This window comes from Callospermophilus lateralis, chromosome 15 (genome assembly GCF_048772815.1).
Source record: "Callospermophilus lateralis isolate mCalLat2 chromosome 15, mCalLat2.hap1, whole genome shotgun sequence".
NCBI lineage: Eukaryota > Metazoa > Chordata > Mammalia > Rodentia > Sciuridae > Callospermophilus > Callospermophilus lateralis.
In genome coordinates this window covers 26,401,671-26,425,627 of record NC_135319.1, presented here as the reverse complement: position 1 = coordinate 26,425,627, position 23,957 = coordinate 26,401,671, and the positions used below count along the sequence as shown (strand labels likewise).

General features: G+C 34.6%; 1 protein-coding gene across 2 annotated transcripts in view; it reads left to right on the top strand.

The window, feature by feature from the left end:
- The window catches only part of Rnls (renalase, FAD dependent amine oxidase), a 285,218-nt gene that overhangs the window by 14,434 nt on the left and 246,827 nt on the right, over positions 1 to 23,957 (top strand). For both annotated transcript variants that reach the window (XM_076834097.1, XM_076834096.1), the window contains exon 4: positions 3,810 to 3,968. In XM_076834097.1, the coding sequence (XP_076690212.1) occupies positions 3,810 to 3,968 (159 nt within the window). The remainder of the gene's footprint in view (positions 1 to 3,809; positions 3,969 to 23,957) is intronic.

Genomic DNA, 23,957 nt, shown 5'->3' with positions numbered 1-23,957 from the left:
AGGAAAAATCCTGCATCACCTGGAAAATGAACAATATGTTACTGAATGATCAATGGGTTACAGAAGACATAAAGGAGGAGATAAAAAATTCTTAGAGACTAATGACTATACAGACACAACATACCAGAATCTATGGGACACAATGAAAGCAGTTTTAAGAGGGAAATTCATTTCTTGGAGTTCTTTCCTCAAAAAAAGAAAAAAAAAATGAACTCACACTACACTTCAAAAACCTAGAAAAGGAAGAGCAAAACAACAGCAAATGTAGTAGAAGACAAGAAATAATTATAATTAGAGCAGAAATCAACGAAATTGAAACAAAAAAAACCATTGAAAAAATTGATAAAACTAAAAGTTGGTTCTTTGAAAAAATAAATAAGATTGACAGGCCCTTAGCCATGCTAATTAAGAGAAGAAGAGAGAGAACTCAAATTACTAACATACGGGATGAAAAAGGCAATATCACAACAGACACTATAGAAATACAGAAGATAATTAGAAAGTATTTTGAAACCCTATATTCCAATAAAGTAGAAGATAGTGAAGATATCGATAAATTTCTTAAGTCATATGATCTGCCCAGATTGAGTCAGGAAGACACACACAATTTAAACAGACCAATAACAAAGGAAGAAATAGAAGAAGCCATCAAAAAACTACCAGCCAAAAAAAGCCCTGGACCGGATGGGTATACAACGGAGTTCTACAAAACCTTCAAAGAAGAATTAATATCAATTCTTTTCAAGCTATTTAAAGAAATAGAAAAAGAAGGAGTTCTTCCAAATTCATTCTATGAGGCCAACATCACCCTGATCCCCAAACTAGACAAAGACACTTCAAAGAAAGAAAACTATAGACCAATATCTCTAATGAACTTGGATGCAAAAATTCTCAATAAAATCCTGGCAAATCGAATACAAAAGCATATCAAAAAAATTGTGCATCATGATCAAGTAGGATTCATCCCTGGGATGCAAGGCTGGTTCAGTATATGGAAATCAATAAATGTAATCCACCACATCAATAGACTTAAAGACAAGAACCATATGATCATCTTGATAGATGCAGAAAAAGCATTCGACAAAGTACAGCATCCCTTTATGTTCAAAACACTAGAAAAACTAGGGATAACAGGAACTTACCTCAACATGGTAAAAGCTATATATGCTAAACCTCAGGCTAGCATCATCCTAAATGGAGAAAAACTGAAGGCATTCCCTCTAAAATCTGGAACAAAACAGGGATGCCCTCTATCACCACTTCTATTCAATTTAGTTCTTGAAATACTAGCCCGAGCAATTAGACAGACAAAAGAAATTAAAGGCATAAAAATAGGAAAAGAAGAACTTAAATTATCGCTATTTGCGGATGACATGATAATATATTTAACAGACCCAAAAGGGTCTACAAAGAAACTGCTAGAGTTAATAAATGTATTCAGCAATGTGGCAGGATATAAAATCAACACGTGTAAATCAAAGGCATTCCTGTATATCAGCGACAAAACTTCTGAAATGGAAATGAGGAAAACCACTCCATTCACAATATCCTCAAAGAAAATAAGATACTTGGGAATCAACCTAACAAAAGAGGTGAAAGATTTATACAATGAAAACTACAGAAACCTAAAAAGAGAGAAGAAGATCTTAGAAGATGGAAAAATATACCCTGTTCATGGATAGGCAGAACTAACATCATCAAAATGGCATATTACCCAAAGTTCTCTACAGGTTTAACGTGATGCCAATCAAAATCCCAACGGCATTTCTTGTAGAAATAGATAAAGCAATCATGAAATTCATATGGAAAAACAAAAGACCCAGAATAGCAAAAGCAACTCTAAGCAGGAAGTGTGAATCCGGAGGTATAGCAATACCAGAGTTCAAACTGTACTACAAAGCAATAGTAACAAAAACAGCGTGGTACTGGTACCAAATCAGGCGGGTCGACCAATGGTACAGAATAGAGGACACAGAAACCAATCCGCAAAAGTACAACTTTCTTATATTTGATAAAGGGGCTAAAAGCATGCAATGAAGGAAGGACAGCATCTTCAACAAATGGTGCTGGGAAAATTGGAAATCCATTTGCAACAAAATGAAACTGAATCCCTTTCTCTCGCCATGCACAAAAGTTAACTCGAAATGGATCAAGGAGCTAGATATCAAATCAGAGACACTGCGTCTGATAGAAGAAAAAGTTGGCTACGACCTATATACTGTGGGGTAGGGATCCAAATTCCTTAATAGGACGCCCATAGCCCAAGAGTTAATAACAAGAATAAACAAATGGGACTTACTTAAACTAAAAAGTTTTTTCTCAGCAAGAGAAACAATAAGAGAGGTAAATAGAGAGCCTACATCCTGGGAACAAATCTTTACTCCTCACACTTCAGATAGAGCCCTAATATCCAGAATATACAAAGAACTCAAAAAATTAAACAATAAGATAACAAATAACCCAATCAACAAATGGGCCAAGGACCTGAACAGACACTTCACAGAGGAGGACATACAATCAATCAATAAGTACATGAAAAAATGCTCACCATCTCTAGCAGTCAGAGAAATGCAAATCAAAACCACCCTAAGATACCATCTCACTCCAGTAAGATTGGCAGCCATTATGAAGTCAAACAATAATAAGTGTTAGTGAGGATGTGGGGAAAAGGGTACACTTGTACACTGCTGGTGGGACTGCAAATTGGTGAGGCCAATTTGGAAAGCAGTATGGAGATTCCTGGGAAAGCTGGGAATGGATCCACCATTTGACCCAGCTATCGCCCTTCTCGGACTATTCCCTGAGGATCTTAAAAGAGTGTACTATAGGGATACTGCCACATCAATGATCATAGCGGCACAATTCACAATAACTAGACTGTGGAACCAACCTAGATGCCCTTCAATAGATGAATGGATAAAAAAAATGTGGCATCTATACACAATGGAGTATTACGCAGCACTAAAAAATGACAAAATCATATAATTTGCAGGGAAATGGATGGCATTAGAGCAGATTATGCTAAGCGAAGCTAGCCAATTCTTAAAAAACAATTGCCAAATGTCTTCTTTGATATAAAGAGAGCAACTAAGAACAGAACAGGGAGGAAGAGCATGAAGAAAAGATTAACATTAAACAAAGACGAGTGGGGGGAGAGAAAGGGAGAGAGAGGGGAAAGCATATGGAAATGGTAGGAGACCCTCAATGTTACACAAAATTACATATAAGGGGTTGTGAGGGGAAAGAGGGGGAGAACAAGGGAAAGAATTGAACAAAAGCAGATGAGGTAGAGAGGGAAGATGGGAGGGGAGGGGTGGGGGGATAGTAGGGGATAGGAAAGGTAGCAGAATACACCAGTCACTAATATGCCATTATGTAAAAACGTGAGTGTGTAACCAATGTGATTCTGCAACTTATATTTGGGGTAAAAATGGGAGTTCATAACCCAATTGAGTCAAATGTATGAAAGATGATATATCATGAGCTTTGTAATGTTTTGAACAACCAATAAAAAAAAAAAGAAAGATAGCTATGCTTACTACTCCTCCTTCTATTTTTGTTTTACTACTACTGTCATTGCCGTTATTACTTGTAATAGTGTTTTTAAAATCCAGACACTTATTATAAGGATGTCAAAAAGGAAAAATTGCCACTAAGAAACTAAGTAAAGAATGATAACAGTGGGGACTATAGCAGACAAGTTTGAGCATATTTTTTCACCAGAGTGGATACAATTTACCACTATTCACTTCTCCCTCATTCATATGGAAAATTCTGAGAATGTGAACACAATTTATATTTTGGAGCAGGTGCAGAAGTCTACTTTAGACAGTGTGTGACCCAGATCAACCTGAGAAATGACAAGTGGGAAGTCTTCAGGGAAACAGGCTCCCCTGAGCAGTTTGATCTTGTTGTCCTCACCATGCCGGTTCCTCAGATTCTGCAGCTTCAAGGTGACATTGTGAACTGTGAGTCTGCTTTGCTTTTTACCTACTCAGGGAGTGGGATTTCTTCAGTAAAGTGTGAATTTGCTCTAATTCTCTTAGTGAAGTATGCATTATAGATTCTATTGATTTCATGTCTTAAAAACTGCTTATGGCCTAGTTTGTGATATTAGGCCTGCCAAAGTGAAACCCATATAATTGTTTTTAAATTAGTTGAAAGTTGAGCTTTTTTCTTATTATCCTAGCCTTTAATAAGGCAGCATTGTTGATGGATGTGCAGTGCTGTTGCCTAAAAGAGTAATTTCTTTGTATGCATACTGGAGAAAAGGAGGATTTTTTTTTATATATCAGTTCTTATTTGAGTTGTCTCATTTCCTGTATTTTTACTCTTTAGGTTGCCCTCTCAGTATTTATTCCTGTTTGAGCAAATAGCCTAGCTTCATTGTGAAAGAGGCACAGAGAAGGGATGGTTGGGAGGATGGGGATGGGGAGTAAATTATGCCAAAGGAGCTAAAATTATGTTAAAAGAACCAAAATTATAATGAACTAAAATCCAAAAGAAATTTATCTGTCTGTATAAGGAAAGAAAAAAGTGCTCTCTTGCTACAAATAATAAAGGTATATTTTAAGGAGGAATATGATGACTAGATGAGTAGAATGACTAGATGAGTAGAATATCATATCTTATTTATCAAGTCTGATGTCACTATTTTATAAAAATGAATCTGTTTTTATGTAGAGAGAAAGCATTAAACCATTGTAGATCATTTTTAATGAGTCCAATTTTTAAATTTATCAACCTGAGAAATGACAAGTGGGAAGTCTCCAAAGAACGAGGCTCCTCTTGATTCTTGTCCTCATGATGCCAGTTCTTGGTATCCGTAGGGGGCATTGACTTTTTAAGTTTCAAATTTCAGTGGATTGGTACAGAGCAAGGGACTGTACAAAGTTGCTCTCTAAGAAAGCTTGATAGAGAAAGCTTGAATGTGTGAAAAAATGGTAAGTGTGGAATGACCTTATCACCACATTCTGTTTCTTAATGTCAGCTAAGTCTGATTTTACCATCTACCTCCTCAAAAGATCAACCTCAGTTTAATTCCAACACAGAAAGAACACAGAAAGAACCTGGTAAAATTGTTACATATGGTGATAATAGTTAATGAGTTACCATTAAATTTGATTTCATAATCAAATTTTGTAGTGTCATCAGTAGGCTCTAATAATTATTAGTATTTATTTCTAATCACCTACTGGGGAATATTATTGAGTACAGAGAATTATTACTCAGTAGATTTAATATGCTGATTAGAATTTGCAAATTAAGGTAGGGTATTGCTAAAAGTCACTCTCCAATTATGTACTGTGTGTTTATAGGCTTTATATATTTTATATGTATATATGGTTTGTATGTTTCAGAAATATTGTGAAGTAGGATATTTTTATTTGACAATATTTTGCTTTGTTAATATTTAGGTAATTAAAAACAGTGTTTAAATAGTGACAATTACTAGATTGATCTGTAAAAAAACATGATTTTATAGGTTGAAATGGTGATAAATCGACAATTTCATGTGATCCAACCAAATATGTTATATATTGATAGAAAGGCTGAATAAAAATAATTATTAATGCCAGTAATTAGTAACATAGACCTGAAGGCTTTTTACAATTATGAAGACTACTTTATGTACTTCTCTTTGGATATGTTATTTCTAATTACAGTGCTATTCAGATTTTTCATGAAGCATAACACTTTAATATCCCAATCTTTTGTCTTTATCTTTTAAATTTATGTTACTTTTATCCTTTATAAGTCTTTGAATGTTTCAATTGGCTTATCAATATTCACTTTATAGATATTAACCTTTTTTTAACTTTTTTTTCAGTATAAAATGTGTGGTGGCAGGAGTGTGTGTTAGGTTTTATTGCTGGGTATGGTGGCCCATGCCTATAATCCCAGTGATTCCAGAGGCTGAGGCGGGAGGATCACAAGTTTGAGACCAGCCTTAGCAATTTAGCAAGACCCTAAGCAACTTATCAAGACCCTATCTCAAAATAAAAAGTAAAAAGGGCTGGGATGTGGCTTAATGGTTAAGCACTCTTGGGTTCAATCCCCAGTACACACACACAAAAAAAAAAAAAAAAAAAAAAAAATGAAAAGAAAGCAAGAAAAAGAAAAACTGTGTTTTGAGGTCTGACTTCTTGTCCTTTCCCCAAAAGACTTTAGTCTACAAATAGCAAATTGAGAAATGTCCTTTACATGCAAATGCCTTTCCTAGCTGTCAACTGTTATCCATTTTCAAGGATGGGAGTGGGGAGTTGGATACCCAAAGTTTTCTACACTGTTCCTCAGAGTATCTGGTATATGTTGCCAGAAACTTCTAAATCCACAGACATCATTTTCCTACTAAGACTGGGTACTAATGAGATGGTGACAGCAGGAAGCTTGCCAGCAACCAAAATAGAAATTATAATATATGTGTGAAATGTAGGATTCCTTGTATATATTGTAAATCCAGAGGTAAAGAGGATAGTATCTGCAAAAGTTGTGTGTGTGTGTGTGTGTGTGTATGTATGTGTATGTGTTTACGTGTATGTATGTTAGGGGGCAGGGGTTCTTAAAACTGATGTTCCTGTGCTAAGAGCTGAGGGAGAGGATTCAGATATAGAAACTAAGGGAACAGAGGTATTAAGTAGGGTAGGAAGGATATATTTCTTCAAGTAGGAACACTTGCTCAGTTAACTCTTGTTTTATCAGGCCAGTTTTTCTTACTGATACTGAAATTCTAGCTGATAATGTTCATTTTTAACATAGAATACTCAGGGTTAGAAGAGGCCTTAGAGAGCATCTAGTCTCATGTTTTAGCCCTTATATGAGTCCTTTTAAAAAAAATCACTATATTGAGACATGACTGACTTATGAAAAGACGTACATATTTAATGGATGCAACTTGATAAGTTTGGAAATAAGTATCACTGAAGTCATCTCTACAATCTACATCATAACCATATCCATCACCTCCAAAAGTTTGCTCCACCCTCTTTGTTTACTATTTTTAAATTTTGCAATAAGTTCTATTAGCAAAATTTTAAGTATACAATACAGTTTTATTAACTATGACCACTATATTATACATGTAATCTCTAAGATTTATTCCTCTTACATAACTAAATTTTGTGCATTTTAGCTAAAGCCCCCTGTTTTCCTATTCCCTAAGTCCCTATAATGAGCACTATAGAAAAAAGTCTACTCTCTTTTTAATTCATACAACTTTTTCTTATAGCATTGGGATTGAACCCAGGGCCTTTGCACATGCTAGGTAAGCATACAGTTATGTCCCTAGATTCTCTCTTTAACTCATAAATCTCAATAATGATATCGGTGAGGAATTAATGTCTACCTTTCAGGGTTTTTTTCTTTTTGAGAAACTTAAATTCGTTCTTGTTTGATTATTAAGCAACATTTTAAGTGGCTTTTGAAAGATATTCACTTCCAAAGCCATATATTGCCATCTAGTGGATCAATTATATATTACAATTCCCTCTAGAATCCTTAGATCAGAGAGGACTATGATTGGAACATAGGATAAAAAACACTGTGACTACCACAAAACCACATATCACTGAGAAAGAAATTTAGCCCCATGAGAACTAGCTTGCCCAAATGGGCAAGATTGATTAGTGACAGAAATAAGATGATATATGACACACTTTTTTGTTCAGAGTCTTTGGTTTTTGTACAGAGTCTTCTGTTTTTCCTCTCATTCTCTTTCCAAATCATATGTACTCTTTAGAATAAAAAAAAAAATGTCTTACATGAAAGTATTTTTTTTTATACTAGTGTGGCTCGGATTTTTCTGTTATATCTTCCTCTATTTTTTTTTTTTAATGGAAGGAACAGAACAGTTTTATTTTTTTTTCTTTTGGCAATTTTTAACAATTATTTATTACATTATTTACACTTGAAGAATAGGAGAATTTCATGCACCATATAGTGAACCCCGATTTATATATAAATATATATATATAATATATAATGGTTCTATAATTCTGCTACTCTCTCCATATTAATATTACAGAGATTATCTTTAGTTAATCCTCAAAGCCACACAGGCATCATCATCTCCTTTCTTGAAGTCACAATAGAAATGTGACCTCAGTAGTGTGGCTCTAGAGCCTGTAGTCCTAGCTGCTGCTGTTCATGGCTGTCCAGTACGTACTGTATATTAGATTCTCCCATTACCGATTGCTCGCTTAGTGTCCTGCTCATTCTTGATGAAAGCAACAGCTAAAAATAAATAAAATAAAATAAAAATGTAAGGGCACTTTCATGAAGATTTTTACTCCTAAGATTTATATAGGTTTCAGGAATTTATATCTTTGACAAAACCCTACAGGATACCCCTACCCTAATCTACCCCATACCCTTTGGCCTGTTTGGGATATTCTGTTTGTTCATATTATTCACCACATTTTACTGTAATTCTTATTTTTAAGTTAGTGTCTCCCCAGTAAATCATAAAATCCATGAGGGAAAATGTTCTATATAACTCTCTAGCCCCACCCAGCATCAAGCACCGTATCACACACAGACCCACAAACTACTAGTGGTTGTTGAATCCTTTCCTGTAGGATGGCTGTCTTATTTCACAACTTCATGATAGGTTCCTAGGGTCAGAGAGTTTTAGAGTCTTTTGATCCCTGTTTGGTACCTTATTCATGGTGAGGCTAAAAGAGTGAACCCCAGATGGATCATAGAGTTTTAGAACTTGTAGGAAATTTGGGGCTCATAGCTTCCCATCCACTCTGATTTTGGAGATGTAAAGTGAAACTCTTTTTTCATATATCTATGGGTCATTTAGATTTCCTCTTGTGAATTCTCCAGTTAGCTCCTTTGCTTTCTTTTCTAGTGGGAAGTATTTCAGGAAGTATTTGAGGAAGTATTTCACATATGATGTTACAGATATTCCCCAGACTATCATTTGTCTTGTCTTTTTTTTTTGGCCAGAGGCAGTACCAGGGATTGAATTCAGCGGCATTTGATCACTGAGCCACACCTCAGCCCTTTTTTTGTATTTTATTTAGAGACAGGGTCTCACTGAGTTTTTTAGCACCTCACTTTTGCTGAGGCTGGCTTTGAACTCGCAATCCTCCTGCCTCAGCCTCCTGAGCTACTGGGATTACAGGCATGCTCCATGGTGCCTGGCTTCTCTTTTGTTTTTGTTAATTATGTTATTTGCTACAATAATTTCTTTGGATTTTTATTTGGTCACATGTCTCTTTTATAGTTGGTAGGTTTCCAGTCTTTTTTTAAATCATTTATTTTTTAGTTTTAGGTGGACACAATATCTTTATTTTACATTTTGTGGTGCTGAGAATCGAACCCAGTGCCTCATGCATGCTAGGCGAGCACACTAGCACTTGAGCCACAACCCCAGCCCTAGGTTTCCAATCTTGTTAAGAACTCTCTCACTCTAATATCATATAAATATTCTTAATTATATTATAATAATTTTAGTTTCTATGCTATACATTTAAATCTTTACTCCTCCTGGAATACATGTTTATGTAATGAGATAGGTTCCTAACTTTGTCTTTTCCCTAGAGTAATACCCATTAATCACCACTATTTATTTAATAACATTCTTTTTCCCACTAGATTGAAGTTCTTTATCTACCTTGTGTAAATTTCCGTGTAGACTTGTATCTGTTTTCTGTATGTCTATTCCATTTATTTATTCCAAAGTCATACCTTCATTGTTTCCTTTATAGTCACTTTGTGGCTGTAATTCATTTTTAGGAATCGTATATATATAAGGTATAGACCTGGGACAACTTTATTTATTTCTCAAACATCCCTATGTTGAACTCCATGGCTTTCTAGAGAAAATCACTTAATAACATATTAGTCATCGAAACAACTTTTTAGTCATTTTTGGTTCTTAAAGTCTCACTTTGGTTTTTAAATATTCACTTATGTTATATTTAATATTTATTCTGAATTTAGAACTCATTCTCTCTACCCCCAGTTCCACCTAGATATGTCTGCAGTGCCGGGGGCTTGTGGCAGAGTGGATCAGATTTGTTTTCATGTGCATGCCCTTCAGTCTCTCCTTAAGGTGGTCTTAGCTTCAGTGTAGTTTCATATTCCTTTGGATATTCTTCCTATATCCATTGGGCAGTAAGGCTAAGAGTAATAAGACCAATTCTGACTGGTCATTTCTCAGAATCCCTTGAGGGCAGTTGACTAGCACCTTTTCTTAGTGGCTTCTTAACCTTCAAGTGTGGGATGGGATTATTATTGCATTTCCCATCCCACCCCCCAGCTGTACAGAGAGCAAGGGTAACAGGGAGGAGTAGTGTTGGAAAAAGTTTTAATTTCTGGAAGAGAATAATTTCCTCATCATATCTTTATTAATATATCATAACTTAATAAATAAACTTCCCTGTCAAGGAAGTTTACTTATTGACCTTGTCTGTCCCACTTTAGGTCCATACTCAGTTCAAAATCACTTCTGCAGTGTTTTCCATACCCCCAAGACCATGCTGTTTCTCCCATTACATGTTATCCTAATTTTCTGTGCCTCATGTTTGTTTTTAACACATCATAATTGTGATTAAGCAGTGGTTTAATCAGTTGTATAATGTGTTTCTCTCCTGATGGAATATGAAGTACTTGAAGATAGGAACTCGCTCTGACTCACCCATTCTTGTTTCCCAGGACTCCCTTATGGTGCCTCACATACAGCACGCCTTCGGTCTGTTGTTAATGAATGAATTAACAAAATATACTCTGACATTGCATTTTGAAAAACATTCAGAGGAAAGAAATCTTAGCAAAACCTTGGAAGTAGAAATGTCTGTTTTAAAATATTAGGGACTGAAAATAGATTGGCTTGGCCAGACAAGGTGTTGTCGTGAGAAGTTTTAGGAGATAAAACTAGATATAGATTTGAGGCAGACTGTGGTGAGCCTGGAACAAACAACAGGGGTCTTAGTTCATCAGACATACTGAATTTATCTTTTAAACCTGGCTGGATATATTTAATGATAACTACCTAATTGTATTGAAAGAAAGAAAACATTTGTCAAACTTGGGGAGATGTTGCTCAAAAGACTTTTAACCTTAACAAGAACTCTCTCTCGTAACTGACACACAAGATAGCAGCAAGCTGTCCTACAAAATGCATGATCTCTGAACTTATTATGGATTGTAAAATACAGTGATAAAATATTTCAATTGCTTTTCTACAACTTGTCCTTGATGGAAGATGAGTACGAAATATTTTTACTAAATAAGTTTAAATATTTGCTTTTTCTTTGTCATTTTGCTAAAAAGATCTTGATTCAAAACATAGGGAAAAAAAGTTCTTCATGCACTGAGTAAAATGGTTCACTCCTTTTTTCAGGAGACTGTCTCCATAGGAGAGGGAATAATTCTATTTCTAAAGTTCTTTCAACTTGAGTTGCTGCCTGCAAACTTATGTACTAAGATCTCAATTTTAGAAAAACCTTTGTTGCCATCATTTATTAAGTCTTGATCTTAATAAATTGTCCTACTTATTCTGGTTGGTCCTACTTAATTTTCATTTCTCTAAATGCCCGAGAGGCAGCCCAAGTTTATCGTTGCCTGTCTTCTACCCTCCACAACACCAACCCCTGGGCCTAGCAGGACAGAGGGAGTCTCCCTACTTAAGGATCCCTCTGGAGAACGAATTAGTTTTGTTGGGAAAAAAGATGAGGATAACTGGGAGATGATGATATTTTCAACATCAAACATCATTTTATGAATGCTTATTAATAATTTATTTATATTATATCATTTATTTTTCATAACCACCTTGTAAAAAATATTATTTTCCTCATTCTATAGAAAAGGAAAGTGAATCTCAGAAAAATTAGGTTTACTTGCCTAAAGTCACATAACTGTTGAGAGGCAGAGCCAGTAGTGGAATCCAAACCTCCAGTCTTTATAATTGGATTAGTGTATTTTTACCTTTTTATATAGCACTAATGTGTTTGAACTTCCCATTGTTGATATGAGTGCATCAGTGATACAAATAGGTTCACATTCTTGCTCTTATGTACATGCTCTCAGGAGATGCATGATATTTTAAAGTAGGCCACCAGGATGCTCCCTTACAGAAGGACAGTTCCCTTCTTAATGCTGCCCTATGGACTGTATTTCCTTTAGAACTTAGAACTCTATTTTTCACTTAGAGTTCTTCAATAACAGAAAGGCTTTAAAAAGAAATGTCAATACTAGAGATGGGGTGAGATGAAAGAGCAGAGAGCTATAATTTATTGAATTGCGTCATTAGCACCAACTGAGTCATCAACTGAATTGAATTAAACTTTTTCCTATCAGATCTGGTAAGGACATTAAAGAGAGAGGAAATTTGAGAACTAAGCTTTTAGCTTTCTGGAATAAATCTCTGGTAATTGAAATAAAATATGCCAAACCCAAAAATAAGGAATTATTACCAGAATCAACTACTAACTTTAAAGTGGGAAATTCTAAATGTAGGATTAAAGGAGAGGAAGGGATAGAATGAAGAAAAGAATGGGAGGAATACCAGCATGTTTCATGGGATAAGCTTTTGTCCAGATTTGTTTTTGTTTCTCACAACTGCATTCTATTTAAGAAGCTTTGTATTCTGTTGTGTCTGGTTATTAGGGCTATATGCTGACTAGTTATTCTGACCATCTACCTTTTTTCTGAAGCCTTCTGGCCATATTCTAAAATTTTCTCATTCTGCCTTGAATGTTTGCTTCTAGAAAAGAACAAAAGAGAAAATGTAAAAGTATTTGAGTAACCAGCACAGAACATATAGTTTTTACTGTTGTAGAAGTCTCTGTAAATGTTTTTCAGTTTACTACTTGTATTTACTATTTAAATATTGGCCTCTTCTAAAATTTGTTATATAAAATAGCCAAAGGAAATCACTGCATTTAAAGTAAAGTTTGCATTTAATTCCTGTGAGTTACTAGACATTTTTTGCATCTCTTAATTTTACTTGCCAAACATGAGAATATGAGATTTTACTCCAGGGAGAGAAATTAAAATCCAGTTTTATTTTTTTTAAATGGTAGTTGCTATTATTTACTCAGATATTGAATTCATTTTTGTCTTCATAAAAATAATGTTCTAACACATGAACATCTACCATGTGTTAGACATTATTCTAGATACCAGGGGTAACAGCAGGGAAGCAAACAATAAAAACTCCAAGGAACTTCTACTAAAAAGAGAAGATGTAAGTAAATATTTATGTAGGATGATGGTAATGGACAAAATAATATTTTCTAATATTTTATTTCAGTGAAGGAAGGAGAAATAAGTCAATATCTCTATGACATGGTAGTAAGTGCTGTGGCAGAGGAATGGAGCAAGGTAAGGGAAGTGAAAACTGACAAGGATTGCACTTGTACATTGTATGAACAGCTCTGAGACAAGGTGACCTTTAAGCAGCAGATGCCTGAAGGTGGTGAAAGTGTAAGCCTGGAGAATCTCTGAAGGGATATCCGAACAGAAGGAGCTGTAGGTAGAGAAACTCCAAGGGATGAGTAGTTTCACTAGGAGGTAGGTGGGGCTGCCCTGCAGGTAGGGGTATTGGCAGGAGATGAGGGCAGAGAGGCAGCAGGAGGCCCAATCACAGAAGGCTTTGTGGACTTTGGTAAAGACATTGCATTTTACTTTGCCAAGGGATGATTTGACTTGGAATTGAGGAGATTTATCTACCTATTATACAGTAATTAGAATATAAGAGGGTAGGCTGACCAGATAGACTAATACTACAAAACTAGAGGGCAGAAATGAAGGTGTTAACTACAGCAGTACTTGTGGTATGTTGAGAAGTGGTTACAATCTGAATGCATTAGGACTCCTCATTTTGCATCCATTTTCAAAGGTTCAAATTGCTAGAGACAGTTGATTTCTAAGGTAGAGCTTCCAGGATTTGCTGACGGGTTTATATGGGGGATATTACATAAAGAAGAACCAAGAATGACACCACTGTTTGGGGGCTGAGCAATTGGAAAAACAGAATTGTCTTTTATCAAAGGGAAAAGACTGAATGAGAAGAAAATTTATGAGGCAGGTAGTGCACTGGGACTCAAGAGGAGGGATTTGGACTTGGGTTGGATTTGAGATATCTAAAAGGTATTCAGATAGAGATGCTTAGACAGTTGAATACAGGAGATTTCAGAAACAGTGTCTGGCCTGCAAATATTTATTTGAAAATCATTCATGGAGAGATATATTTAATATCATGGGATAGGATGAGATCCAAGATTGAGCCCAGGGAAATTGTAAAGTTTATAGACTAGAAAATAAAAAGAACCAGCAAAAAGGAGTGAGAGGAGGAAGCCAGAGAGTAAGGGAAAAAACCTAGTATATGTGTTGTCCTGTGGACCCACAAAGTGTTTGAAGGATGAGGAAATGATCAGTTATGCCAAATGCTAACTGTAGTTTCATCTAAGGGTTGTCCATTGGATTTGGCAATATGGAGGACAAAGGTGACATTGACAATAACAGAGTCAGTGGAGGGCTAGGAATGAAAGCCACTTTGGAATAAACTGGAGAAAAAAAATGGAAGCGAGGATGTTGAGATACTGAGTTTAGAAAAGTGGTTCTCACTTTTTATTTATTATCATTTCCCTAAGGAACTTTAAAAACTTTTTTTTCAATTAACAAATAACAGTTTTATATATTTTGGGGGGTACAGTGTGATATTTTAATATATGCACTTCTTGTGGGATAATTAAATCAGGATAATTAGCATATCCTAAGGAGCATTGTTTTTCTAATCCTTCCCCATCCATGAAATTTGAATATCACAGACATACTTCTATTATATATTAAATGTGAATCTATGCTTTATGTATAAAAGGAGTAAGACTTTTTTTTCTTGTAAGAATCAGATTTTTCCCTTTGGTATTAATAGTCCTATTGAGAATGGTGGGGTAGAGATAATTCTTTAGTTTTTCTGTGAAAGGGGCAAAGAATTGGACTGCTGTTTGGAGGATGAGGTGGGGTCACATTTTTGTTGTTTTGTATTGTATATTTAAGATGAGACATATTATGTTTGTGTGCTGATGAAAACAATCAAGTAGAAAAGAGAAAACTGATAATGTAGTAACAAGACTAGACAGTTACAGGAATTTGGACCTTAGTAGGAGACAGAGGATAGGGCTTTAGTTGGCAGCCAGATAATAAGAGGAAAAGTGGATCATAGGTGGGAGACACCTTTGGAGATGAGACCTGTGGAAATCCTCTTCTGGTTGTTTTTCAAATGAAACAAGATACAAAATCATTAGCCGAGACTGAGGAGAGACTAAAGATACTGAAGATTCGTAGAGAGAGAAGAGGTATTATCTAGTAGTGTGAATTGAGTAAAATATATTAGGAGAGTTAGGTAGCACTAAAACCCACTTGAAGTTAGTGATCACAAATTTAAAATGAAACAAGTAAATATTCTTTTCTCTCTAGGCTTGATCTTTTCTAACCATATTATAGGTTTTAAATATTTGAATGAATGAATGAATGAATGAATCAAGAAGTGAATTAAAACTGTTTTTGTTGCCTGAATGTAAATGTTTTTCAGTTTACTACTTGTATGTTTTTAATTGAAGTGCTTTGTACTAGATGTTAAAATTAAGGGCTTCAGATAAAAACATAGAATAGTGCATTCTAGTTCAGCTTTTCTGGTCATAATTAAAGTCAACAGCAGCCTAAGTGCCTTTATTTTGATTGGTGGTGATGTTCATGATGAGATAAAGAACTGATAATTAGTTTTGAATGTTCTTATACATAAATATATATGTAATTTTTATAAAAATGAAACTAGAAGTAAATGCTAGCTTCTTTGAGGATGTGGTATTCATTCTTTAGACATTTCTAAAGTTCTGAACAATGCTTAATTATTCATGTATCCATTTATTCTTTCAGCAAGCATTTTCTTGGCATTTCTTACCAGTGACAGGAAGGACAAAATTGAATAAAACATGATTTCTACCTCTGAGTATATTATAGGCATGTAGATATTACACTGTTTTTAGAAGAGGTATATATATATATATATATATAGATAGATAGATAGATAGATAGATATAGATATAGATATAGATATATATTCTGTCAAGTATATAAAGATACACACCAATTCATACATTTAGGGAACTGGGTTATGATGTAACATCATATAGATTTAACACTGATAAAGAGAGAAAGTTAGGAAATTTGTAAAATGAAAATTTTAAATACATTAGTAAATTCAGTAGGTTATATATAAAATCTTTCTATTAAGCCCTTTGTTCCTTTAATAGGAAATAGTGTGCTCATAGAAACTGTTTTGTCATAACTGCAGTTGTGTACTTCATAGAATGTTAATTAGACATTACTATTAGATTCTTAAGATTGTTATACTTTACTTTTTCAAGACCTATTGATGCTCTTGAGGAGTTAACACCTTCATAAAATTGACTGTACTTAGTACTTTGGCCTTCTGAGCGCGGGAGGGGGGGGGGGGGGACGGCTCCTCCCAGCCTGCAGGACACACAGATGAACAGCATGTGGCAGTGTTTGTATGTTCTTCTGAGAGCTGATGCCACAGCCTAAGAGAGTTTGGAGCAGTTCTCTGCAATGATTACAAGTGCATCCCAGGATTATATTTTTTATTTATATTACTATGTGTCATATTTTTTTGCCAAAGAGAATATAGAAAATTAATAGGCACTTTGCTGATACAATTCTTAGTAGACAAATTATCAGAATAAACTTCATTGCTTAGGAAGCATAAATGCGATGTAGTCACTGGATGTGACTATATGTAGGTTGTTGTTGTGGGGGAATTTCGTTTTGGCCAAATGTTATTTGTTTGCAAAATTCTGGTAGACCAAGTTTCTCTTTATTTTCATAATAATCTATCCCCCGCAAAAGAACAAGCTGTTAAATTACTGAGGTTCACTTGTATAAATGAATTTACACCTATCTAACTTAACAAATTATGAATTGACTTTAAATTATAGGTATTACTTGGATAAAATTGGCTCAATTTTTTAAAAATTTTTTTTAGTTGTAGATGGACACAATACCTTTATTTTGTTTATTTTTATGTGGTGCTGGGATCAAACCCAGTGCTTCACGCATGCCTGGAAGCGCTCCTCCACAGAGCCACAACCCTGGCCCAAATTGGCTCAATTTTAAATACAAAATTTTCACAGAGAATTTTCTTTCATATAGATTCTTTTCAACATAGAAAATACAGTAAAATGGATTTTAAGCCATCCCAAGGGGTTGAGTGTGTGTGTGTGTGCGCGTGCGTGCAAGCATGCATGCGCGATCATTGTCCTTCACATTTTTTGGACAGAGGGGGAGCATGTAGATTAATTTTATTATATTTTGGTTGTTTTATGAACATTCATTGTTGGTTTAGGGGGAATTTGGGGGTTGATGTTTTCTATAAATTGTGCTTTTTTAGGTGGACACAATACCTTTTTTTTTTTTTTTTTAAGAGAGAGAATTTTTCAATATTTATTTTTTAGTTTTTGGCGGGCACTACATCTTCATTTGTATATGGTGCTGAGGATCGAACCTGGGCCGCACGCATGCCAGGCGAGCGCGCTACCACTTGAGCCACATCCCCAGCCCCAACACAATATCTTTTATTTTATTTATGTGATGCTGAGAATGGAACCCAGTGCCTCAGGCATGCTAGGTGAGCACTGTACCACTGAGTCACAACCCTAGTCCCTAAATGGTGCTTTTTGAATAATACAAAGGCCAAGAAGTTACTGATCTAGTTTTCAAATGTATATCAAATGAGGCAAAACATGATCAATTAGTTGATTACTGAATCATATTCAATGAAGTATCCAGCAAATTAACAGATATTTCTTTCTGTTCAATTATCCGGATATATAATAAGGGTTTGATGTTCAGTTACTATATCTATACAACTAGCTTGATAAAATATAGATAAATTTATAACCTATTTCTCATGCCTTTTTAAAAATTAATTAAGTTATTTTAATTAAGTATATATGACAGCAGAATGCATTTGATTCATTGTACACAATTGCAGCACAACTTTTCATTTCTCTCGTTGGTTATACACGATGTAGCATCACACCTATGGGCAGTCTTATGTGTACCTAGGATAATGATGTCCATCTCATTCCACCTTCTTTTTTGTCCCCATGCTCCCCCCCCATAAACGTCCCCTTTGCCCATCAAAGTTCCTCCATTTTCCCCATGCCCCGCCCCCAGTTATGGATCAGCATCCACTTATCAGAGAGAACATTCAGCCTTTGGCTTTTGGGGATTGGCTTAGTTTGCTTAGCATGATACTCTCTAACTCCATCCATTTACCTGTAAATTTCATTTTAAGGTGATGTCACTCACAATAATTGTAATCTTTTTGAAATAATATGATGGGGGAAAACTCTAGGAACACAGTAGTTATTATCAGACAATAGATTTATAGAGAAAATCTTAATCTGTGACTGTTGTCCTTAATGAACATTCTTACTACTCTTTCACATTTCATGTTTGCTGTCATCACAAAGACTTAGTTACCTTTAAGCAAATGTGATTCCTATTGGCCACATTGCCAATTGCTTTCCACCTAATTATAAAATTATACATCTACTGTGTTCCAGGAATTGTCCCAGATTCTGGGTTTATATCAGCTACTGACGCCTGTCTCTAGTTCTTAAGGAGTTTATGATGGGAAGACATTTCTTTTGCTCTTCTCTTCCAGTTGTTTCCTGCCCTTATTTATAGCTAAGCTTTAGGGAAGCCTCTAATCATTTTTTCTGTTCTTCTTACTTGTCCTGGCTCTACTGATTGCTAGCTGTATGGTCTTGACAACTTTACCTAACCTCTTTGAGTCTTTGATTCCTTTTTGGTTCAATTGAGATGATAATTCCTGCTTTACCAAGGAATTGGGGAAGACTAAATAAGATAATATATTAAAACATCTAGTAAATTGCTGGCACATGATGAATGGGTCAATGAAAGCAACTGTTGATGGTCTTTAACTTGTATTTGTTACATGCCTGGCACTTAATTACTTAGAAATAAACTTGAGTTCCCTTTCATTCCCTTGCTGCTATCCATTCTTCAAACATATGGTCCAAGGGGAATTTATAACTGGGGTAAATAAAAATAGCTCCAATTTATAAGCATCTGTTTTGTGCAGGATATTTTACGACTTGTCAATAATCCTAAACACAAACTAGCATTATTATCCCCACTATTAGGGGAAGGCCAGGGTAATGAAAGTGGCTGTCCAAGCCTTCAAAGCTACGTAATAGAAGAGAGAGAACACTGACTGCAAAAGCTGTTTTCTTTTTACTATCAGATGTTCTCTCCAAGTCTCTTCAAATTCTAAAATGTTTAAATTTTCTTTAATGTATGTATGATGATGACAAGCAATAGACATTTTCATTTGAATACAAACTCAAAAATCTGGATGTCCAACAATGTCATTAACAAGCCAAAATATACAGATCTGCATCTTTATAAGTGTGACTATTAGTCCATAGATTGACCAAATTCCCTAAATAATCCCCAGGTCTTGCCATCTGCATCAGCTGAGGTTTCATTTTTAAGAGAAAGAAAATTCATAAAATTCATTTTAAGAGAAAGAAATTATTTTCTTCCTTACACTTTTGGAAATATTTGAAAAATTTTGATAAAAGCTTATTACTTTGGTTTTTTATTTGTTTTGATATTTTGACTTTAATTGTAAGAGGTACACTCTTTGAAAATTCAAAGTGGCTTCAGCAGTTTCCCACCTTTTTCTTCTATTCTTTTGTACCGAAGGAGATGGACAGCTGATCCAACTCAAGAGTTCCTGATTTGAGAAAGAAGAATTTGTGGATGCAAGCGTGGTTTTCTGTGGAGAAATTGAACAAACTATAAAACTAAATACAAATAATTCCAATTCTATATAGAATTCTGAGTATTAGCGTCTAAGCGGTCTCTCTGGACAAATGCCAATGTATCTGGACTTCATTTTCCCCATCTGTAAAAATGAAATCATTGAAGACTTGTTCTCCGACATCCCTTCTTAATCTAAAATGATTCTTTAAAAGGACGTGTGTGTGTGTGTGTGTGTGTGTGTGTGTGTGTGTGAGAGAGAGAGAGAGAGAGAGAGAGAGAGAGATAGAGAGATATCACTGTTTGAAGTGTGAGTTATTTGAATACAAGTTTATAGGATGTAGAGATCTAAAAGTGTGTTTGTAAAATGTGAATGTGAGTGAGTGAGAGAGAAATATTTTATTGTTTACAGACACCTTGCTTAACAAACTTGCACCTTTCCTGAATGCATGAGATTTGGGGGAAAAAATTAAAAGGCTCATTCAAACTGGGATTCAATTGTTTTTGTTTTTGTTTTTGTTTTTAATAATGGTTAGTTTGTCACTTTTATCCACTAAACTTGAGTTCTCCCACCTTGTACTCCTCCAAACAAATGTTCCTTAAGTAAATGAACGAATTAGCCATCTAGTAACAAAATCTCCAGTGTGCTGGGTTACATATTGCTTGCAACTTGGATAAAGTAAGACTCCTTAATTTGCATTCCCTTTAGCTTCAACTGTTTTATCACCTAACATCTACCTACACTGTATTAAAGAAAAAAAAATCAGTTACCAAAGGAAAAAATTCCTTTTATCCTGTCCCCTTCGCTGATCTCTCATTATAATTAAAAGTCAATTATTGTGTCTCAAGCCTAGCAGAATGATTTTTTGAAGTTTTATAAATATAAATAATCTTTATTTCTATTAAGCAGTTCCTCTTGTACAATAAAACCACTGAATGAAATGTAGCAGAAATTTGGGTAGGGCTTTTCTCCTGATTTGCTTTAAAAAAGCACACCTAAAGCAACAACAAAAGGTTAACAAAAACCAAAAAGCAAAAGAAGTTTAAGGAGTATGTATATGTGTGGGTAGCTGAGTGTGGGGGCTAGTGTAGGTATTGTAAGGAAAAAAGGAATGAGACTTAAAAACACAGTTAGTATTTTCTGAAATTGCTCATAAGATCAGCACCAAATCTAAGATAAGTTTCCAATATTAGTTAAATACAATAGTGTTTTATACATAAAAATCCAGATTTCAATTTGGATCTTAAAAAACTATTTCTTTTTATGGGTGTCCTTATCTATAACCAGGTAAAAGGATTGGGATGAATGGTATTGCAGGTTCTTCAGCACTGAGCACTTGCTGATTTTGTGTATATATCAACTGATCAGTATCAGTCAATTGTAATACTGACTTTCCACTTTGACCTTTGGGTGGCACTTCTCTACTTTCTTAAACTCATCTCTTTTGCGTTGCTTTCTGTCCTCCTATTTATTTCCTCTAGATACGATTTCCTCTGGATATAATTTATTTTTTGTAGTGTATATTATGAAAAAAATAAGCAAATTGTGCACTTTGAATATTTTTCAAATAACATTTATATGTATCAGTAATGTGTTTTTATTTATACACATATATTTTTTGTTTTTACTTTGAAACTTTGCACCAAATTTTAGGAGGTGAGATCATATAGAGTGCAACTACATGACAAGAGCTTTTGCTTGTTCTAGTGACTTAATATACCTTGATGCATACACAGAGATTTTTTTCATATGGAATGCAATTTATTACTCCTAACTATTCAGTACTGCCAGTACTACTCTATTATATGTGAAATGAGAGACCTTACCTAAGCTGTTAGCCTGTAAGTTTACGTATATCATTCTACTCTCCCTATAAATGATTCTGCATCAGCACATCTTAATACATGCTGATGCTATTGTAATATGACACCTTTGTTGTGTGCTTTTCTATTTTTTTTTTTTGCAAGGTAAAGATTTATTGAGAATTGTGGAAGTTATATGTTTCACATGATTCTATGATTTGACAGTTTTTTAAATCACTTATCCTGCTTATTGTGTCTTCTTCTTGCATTCCACTCTTTCAATCTACATTCTTTTCAAAACTTAATTCCTTTTTAATTGACAAATAATAATTTTATATATTTATGGGGTACAGTGTGTTATTTTGATCTGTGTATATACCCTTGAAGGATTTAATCAAGCTAATTAACTTTTTATCACCGTACCAACTTATTTTTTGGAGTGACATTAAAAATCTATTCTTTTAGCAACCTTGAAATGTGCAATACGTTAGTATAAACTGTTGTTGCCATGCAGTGCAATAAATTACTATAATCATTCCTCCAGTCTAGCTGAAACTTATGTCTTTCAGTCAATATCTCTGCTTTCTTCGTCCCTCCTCTTCCCCAACCCCAGCATTTCTACTCTTATGTTTCTATGACATCAGCATTTTTAGAGTCTACATAAGTAAGTTCTACAGTTTTTATCTTTCTGTGTCTGTCTTATTTTACTTAACATAATTTTCTATAGTTCCATCTATGTTATCTCAAGTGACTGAATTTCCTTCTTTTTAAGGCTATATGTATACATCACATTTTCTTTTTTTTAAAGAGAGAGAATTTTTTAATTTTATTTATTTATTTATTTATTTATTTATTTATTTATTTGGCAGATACAACATTTTTGTTTGTATGTGGTGCTGAGGATCGAACCTGGGCTGCACGCATGCCAGGCGAGCGCGCTACCGCTTGAGCCACATCCCCAGCCCACATCACATTTTCTTTATCTATTCAACTATTAATGGACACTTAGTTGCTATTGTAAATAATGTGAAATGAACCTAAGAATGCAGATATCTCTTCCACATACTAATTTTAATTAATTTGGATATATACCTGAAAATAGGATTTCTGGATCGTATGGTAATTTTACTTTGAGCTTTTTAAGAAACTTTTACTCTTTTCCACATGTCTGTACAAATTTACATTCCCACCAGTGATATACAAGCATTCTTGAGCAAAAGAAAAAAGCTGGACACTTCACACTGGATGACTTCAAAATAAGTTATAAAGCCACTGAAATGAAAAAAAAAAAAAAAAAGCATGGGGCTAGCATAACAGTGGACATTCTGACCAATGGAGCAGAATAGAAAGCCTAGAAGTAAACTCAAGCATTTAAAGTTAATTGATTTTTGACAAAAGTACCAAGTATGCACAATAGGGAAAGGACAGTTTCTTCAATAAACGGTGTTGGAAAACGATTTCCACATGCAGAAGAATGAAACTGTACTCTTATTCCACATATGAAAATCAATTCAAAATGAATAAAAGAATCGAATGTAAAACCTGAAACATAGGGGAAATGCTCTATATCATTGGTCTGGGCAATAATTTCTTGGATAAAACTCCAAGGATACAAATAAGAAAAGCAAAAATAAGCCAGTGGGATTATATCAAATTTAAAAGCTTCTGCAGAACCAAAGAAATAACAGAATGAAGACACAGCCTACTGATTACAGTAATATGACTCTGACAGCAGGGAGCATGCCTTCATTTTTGCATTCCAAGGGACTAGCAAAATACTAGATACTATATATTTGTTGAATGAATGTACTGCTTCTATAATCTGTTGACTTTTGAATGTGTGGATTTAAATATATCTTATAAATATGTAGGTATATATGAGTAATGATATAAAAATGTAATACAACTATTTATCTCATGAGGTGTACCTAAAATAATTTTTAAAAATTTACTTATTTCATCTTTTAAGTTAGTTAATATACGCATTGTTCTAGTGATGCTAACTCCTTGAGATATTTTGATCTGTAATGCTTTTTCCACAGCTGTAGTTTTGCCTACTCATATGACTGCCCTAAGAGGTAACATGTAATCACCCTTTGATTTTTGGACATAGCTATTCAGGCCTTTGACTGACAAGTAAACAGTGGGTAACCAAACTGGGAGAAACAGATTTGGGGCCATAAATGATTTCCACATGCAGAAATAGTTGGGAAATAATAAGAATAATTTAGTTTGATGTTTCAAGAACTAAAATGAAAGATTTGCCAAGAACTTTCAGAAGTGTCTTGGAAATGGCTGAGCTTCTTTAACCATAGGGGACATTT